General features: G+C 42.6%; 1 protein-coding gene across 1 annotated transcript in view; it reads left to right on the forward strand.

The window, feature by feature from the left end:
• The window catches only part of LOC142184448 (class I histocompatibility antigen, F10 alpha chain-like), a 29,987-nt gene extending 24,545 nt beyond the window's left edge, over positions 1 to 5,442 (forward strand). The window contains exons 5-8 of the mRNA XM_075259324.1: positions 340 to 441; positions 2,339 to 2,368; positions 2,793 to 2,838; positions 3,489 to 5,442. Coding sequence (XP_075115425.1) covers positions 340 to 441; positions 2,339 to 2,368; positions 2,793 to 2,836 — 176 coding nt within the window. The 3' untranslated portion in view covers positions 2,837 to 2,838; positions 3,489 to 5,442. The remainder of the gene's footprint in view (positions 1 to 339; positions 442 to 2,338; positions 2,369 to 2,792; positions 2,839 to 3,488) is intronic.
• Positions 5,443 to 6,000: the final 558 nt, after the last annotated feature.

Below are 6,000 nucleotides of genomic sequence, written 5' to 3' on the forward strand. Positions count from 1 at the left end.
TTAGTTTTTCCTTTTTAATAATTTTGCAAAAACCTTTAAAATTCAGTTGTCACTTTTCCATTATGGGGTATTGGGGGCAGATTGATGGGAAAGAGTTTTATATTTTACTACAAGATCTCAACATAACAATAAGTGAGAGCAGTGAAGGGTCTGAAGACTTTGTGAATGTCTTGTACACTAAGAAGGAGTCGGAGGAATGGAAGTAAATCTGTATAGTGTCCATGTATATAATACTATTACACTATAGACAGGTCATCACTACTATAGCGCAGGTTACTGTGACCCCTGATACATGACGCTCTCACCGCCATAGTCACCTCTATCATCTCTCACCCTCAGAACCAAAGTCAGGAACCTGGAGCATCGCTGTGGTCATCGGAGTGGTCGCTGGGGTCGCTCTACTTGTTGTTGGTGGAATTGTTGGATTTCTTCTCTATAAAAGTAAGTGTCAGTAATGTAGAAGGTTCTAATCAGGATGACTGTGTGTGTGTGTGTGTGTATATATCCTATTAATATTATAAATGTGAAATGTTTGTGAGTTTGTGGGTTTGTGACTTTGGATGTTCGGATGTTTGTTCCTCAGTCACGCAAAACCCGCTCCACCGATTTGGCTGAAATTTTCCACAAACATAGTCACTACACTCGATTGCGCAATAGGCTACTTTTTGTCACAATAGCGCACATACGTTTTTCCCAGGACCCCCACAAAACCCAAACTCACATCACCATCTCTGCAATCTCACACACTTTGGACCATAGCAAGCCACAAAATTCATATTACCCTCTACAGCAGAGGTCGGCAACCCCTGGCACACGTGCCAAGAGTGGCACTCCTGCCATATTTCACTGGCACCCCAGCAGCACAGGACCTGCAAGAGTTACATGAAGTCTCTGCTAGAGCTGAGGTATAAGGACACTCTCCTTTGAGAGGGGTGCAGGAAACCCAGGGGGTGGAGCTTAATCGCTCAGGTCTCTGCCTGCTATAGTGATAGCTCCTGCTGTCTGCATCCTGCAAACGTTCCCCGAGGAGGAGAGGAAGCTGCTAGCAAACTGAAAGTAAGAAACACACAGGTCCCTTCCTTTACTTCCTATTCTCATTAATGTCAGGCATGGGGTTATTAGTTTAGTGTTAGTAACTCCATGTGCCTCACATTAACAGGAATAACCCCCATCACGTCCCTCATATTAACCCCTGTGTGCCTCATATAAAGATTACTAATATGTGAGACATATGGAGGGACTAATAAAAGATCTCAGTAATGAAGATACTTAATGATTACCTCCAAGTCTCTCACATATCAGTAACTAGAGATGAGCGAGTACTGTTCAGATCAGCCGATCCGAACAGCACGCTCCATAGAAATGAATGGATGCACCTGGTACTTCCGCTTGGACGTAGCTGGCGCGCTTAACCCCCCGCGTGCCGGCTACGTCCATTCATTTCTATGCGAGCGTGCTGTTCAGATCGGCTGATCCCAACAGTACTCGCTCATCTCTATCAGTAACTCTTACACAGGGGTTAATGTGAGGGACATGATGGGGTTAATTGCTATTAATAAGAGGCACATGGAGTTACTAAACTGTCATTCACAGGGCCAGACTTTATGTGGCTGCTCAAGAGTATCCTGTGCCCAAAACTTACATGTACTGGCGCAAAATAACAAATCATACAATGTCGTATATCGAGGTATAGTAACCTGAAATACCTCTGTCCCAAAGACACTATGTACAGTTTATGCCAACACCGTATAGCGGCTGAAATACACATTACATTCAACACAAAAGTCTCACGTATTCTCAGAATTATAGCAACAACAAGATACAAAGTTACATCTCATATCCCATCCCTTATACACACTACTAAAACCTTACCCGCACCTGTATATACCTACTTCTACAATCACCGCAGACCAAGTCGCGGGTACCAGCTAGTATATATATATATATATATATATATATATATATATATATATATATATATGTGTGTGTATGTGTATAAGTCAGATGAAATAGGCTTTATTGGCACATCCGAATGGATATTGGCATTGCCAAAGCTAGTAAAGTGTGTGTGTGTGTGTGGGGGAGGGGAGTTGGAGTCAATGGGGAGAGTATGGGGGGTGGGGGTGGGCTGATTTGGGGTATAACAGTCCATGGAGTCTCATCTTCCTCTTGTTTGGTGTACGTGTGTGTGTGTGTGTGTGTATAGATATATATATATATATATATATATATATATATATATATATATATATATATGTGTGTGTCTGTATCTCCCATTATACATTCTATGAATTCTTCAGGTTCTTCTTCCTAATTCCTTCTCCTCTTCTTATTTTAGAAAAGAAAGATGGCTACAAGACGACGGGCAGTGAGTATTGTGTATATGTGTCTGTGCGGAGATGTCACTAGCTGTGATATTACTAATGCAGTGTGATAGTGTATGGGGAGGACGGTATATGTGACTGTATATGAGGGGGCTGTGACTGGGGTGTATATAGTGATATATACTGTATATAGATAAAGATACAGCCGGCCTGATATTCCCCTCCAGCAGCAGGTATATACATGGGGGGTCAGGGGTTGGGGGCTACTCATGTGACAACCCCTTGTACCCCGTCCCCATCTTGTGCCATAAAGGGTTAATACCTCCTCAGCTCTTCAGGGCTCACATCGGATTATCCGTCTATCTGAGACACAGAAGTAAATAGGAGTTGTGGGAACAGAATATCTCACTGTCTACGCTGTTTCCGTACGTTCTATATTTTGCTTGAAATATTCTTCTATCTTCACAGCTTCGGACACTTCATCTGACTCCAATAATCCAGCCAACGCCTAAAGGTGAGTGGTTATATACGGTATATATGTATACTCATAGTATATGGGCTCCCTTTACCACTACTCCTACACCAGGCCGCACTGCCATAAAGAATATTACAGCTCTGAGGCCTTCACAGGACAATTGTGGGGACAAGTGCGGACACATTCATTCCTCTGGGCCCAGACAGATATATAGTGGCCGTGTGTCGGTGCCATATACCGAGGACCACAATCTATGACGCGTGTCCTATTCTTATCTGCATTTGTGGCTCAGACAAGGGGATCAGACAAGTCTTTTTGCAGATCACGTACTGACATAGTTTTTGCAGGTCAGTATTTGGGGACAGTATAAACCCCTCCGGTCATGTGTAGGAGGCCTCAGGACATATTTATACCACACAATTGGTGTCATTACAAAATACCCCTCAGGCTGCAATAAATAAGCCCTCATACAGATACATTGGTGGGAACTAAACACTCAGAACATGGCAATGCAAACATGAAACCTTCCCGTCCCCTCACGTCCTTTATACAATTTCTTCCTGTAGAGACGATTCCATCTATTCTCATTAGTGTCCTCGGGTAGAGAAGGTTGTCGGCCATTGTTAGGATATTATTAGACCCGGGTAATGATCTCTAATGGGAATGTTTTGTCCTTTTTGTCATTCCAGGCCCAGAAGCCTCCATTCTTTTAGGCTGCAGAGTATCTCACCTTCCCATCTGTCATTGTGTATAATGTAGAAGGACCTGCCGTATACAGTCATCTCATCTCTATTCAGCCTCGGCCTGCTGGAAAATGGCGACTTGTGCTCTTTACTAAGATAGTCCGGCCGGTGCCTGACGGGACTGACATTGTATTGTCTGCGGGAAATATTCATCTGACAACTTCTGACTAATAATTGTGTGTTATCACCTAAATCCCCCAATCCCTGGGCCTTAGCCATTATAGTCAGAGCACATATCAGTGGGAGGAGCATTTTATGTGGGCGGAGTCATCTTAAAAAGAGGCTGACTTAAAGGGGTTGTCCTAACCAGACCTATCAGCCATAAAGACCAGTTCTCTGGAAATGTGCGACCACCTGCAGACCTTTGGTCACATTGGGGCAGCTTACGTTACGAAAACTTGGGACAACCCCTTTAATAAATCTCATATTAGAAGGATCTGATAGTAAATGACTTGTATCAGACGTTTCGTTACATTGTAACACTAGTGATAGATTCTTATACGGCAGGTTCATCTCCAGGATATTGTCAGACTGTCTCGCTACTGATTTACATTTTGTAGGTAATTATAATAAGGTTTTGGGGTTACGTCTTTACATTCGCTCTCTCTCATACAGTTACTTGCAGTATATACATTATATACAGGACACGATGGCATTATATTACATTATACGGCTTTATTTCAGGCTTTTCACATTTACAGTCGCTTCATATTTTCAGGATTTGGGTTTTTACTGTAGATTAAGTTTTGTTGTAATTTTATTGATTTTTAATGTATTTGTGTGATTCACTATCAGTACAGGAGACGTCACACCGCACAGACACAAACTATGTAAAACGCACCGAAACTTTGCAAACTTTTTAGCCCAGGTGATGACAGTAAATGTTGTAATATACTTTATTAAAGAAAATGGCCTGTTTTTACCTTATTTCCCTCCTTACAAACATCGGTTCCTACACCGATGTCCATCCAGATTTAAACTGCAGACAATAGAAGTCTATGGAGAGGGAGATGGAGGACGACCCCTGAAGGCGGAGACACAACTGCTCTATACAGGGCTCTATATGGAGCTGTGTTGTGAGAGAAATGTCTCACTAGATACTGTAGACAGTCTCATGTCTGTCTCTATATGCCCTGTCTTCCTCTCCCTGCCCTCTCCATAGACTTCTTTATAAACTGATCTGTCTGTGTACGGCCTCTTTATACAGTCAGTGATGCAGAGAGAGACAAAAGGAGGGAAATAACTAAAGAAATGGTAATTCTCTTTAATAAAGTAGATTATATGTTATTACCTTCTATTGAAAAGAAAAAAAATTTAAAAGTTTGGGTAAGTTTTCTTGTCAGGTACAATTCTCCGTTCTTCCATATTACACAGGTGAATGTCTGGTGTAAATAGTAAAGACTTGTTCTCCCTCCATATAAGATACAGATCAGGAGCGCTCGCCATTGTCAGCTCCGCACCCATTATTCATCTCACATGTACAATAGAGTGAGACATCGCTATATATATCATATGGCCCCGCGTGACGAGGATGAGGAGGGTTGGGGTACCTGGTAGTGATGTCACTAGACTGGATATAGTGTGTAGGATCCACCTCGGTTAGTCGCACATGTGATAGATCAGTATTGTGGGTCCGCCATAGACAAGCTCAGGTTGTGCCGGATATAAGCAGTTTGGTGATAGAAAGTGACCAATGATCAGGAATAAAAGAAGTTTCTACAGACACGAACACAATGGCGGCCGCTGAATGTCAATGGGAAGAATCATCAGTGATTGTGATAATATATCGGGATGAGGATGTGATGTGTGCGCCCGAGATACCGAGACCTTATAGGATGGATCTCCTGCTTACTGACTGTCATTGGATTTACTGAATCAATAAAGTTTATATACACCAATATGACTGGTGTCTGTGTGTTACTTTTACCATTGAGTGATAGGATAAGCTATGGACAGTCTTAGCCTAGAAGCTTAAAGGGGTTGTCCCATCACAAGGATCCTATCTATACTGCTCGTTAATGTGGATGTAAGACTTTTCCTAAATACATTGCTTCAGCAGAACTGCTTTGTTTCTCCACTATCTTACTTTATTCACTTCATTGTGGCCACAGCCCTTGACTTATCTGCTCAAAAGTCAAGTGAGGTAGCTGCTGCTCGGAGGGAGGAGGGGCTAAGTGCACGGGAGCGAGCCTGTGTTTCTAGCTATTCCTGTGTCTTTGTCCTGTGACCTAGCTTCCTGCTCTCAGATAAAGGAGGGGGGAGGTGAGTGCTGCTTTCTTATATAGAACAGTCTAAATCCTAGTGGGACCTAGTCCCTCTGCTCACTAGGATTTAGTATATATAACAAGCTAAATCCAAGTGTTATAGGACCTTTGATGACATCACAGGTCCTTCAGTCATCCCATAGCATCACGTTATGTGGTGGGTGGAGCTAAACTGGAGGTAGTCGGACAATATG

This window comes from Leptodactylus fuscus, chromosome 11 (genome assembly GCF_031893055.1).
Source record: "Leptodactylus fuscus isolate aLepFus1 chromosome 11, aLepFus1.hap2, whole genome shotgun sequence".
Taxonomy (NCBI): Eukaryota; Metazoa; Chordata; class Amphibia; order Anura; family Leptodactylidae; genus Leptodactylus; species Leptodactylus fuscus.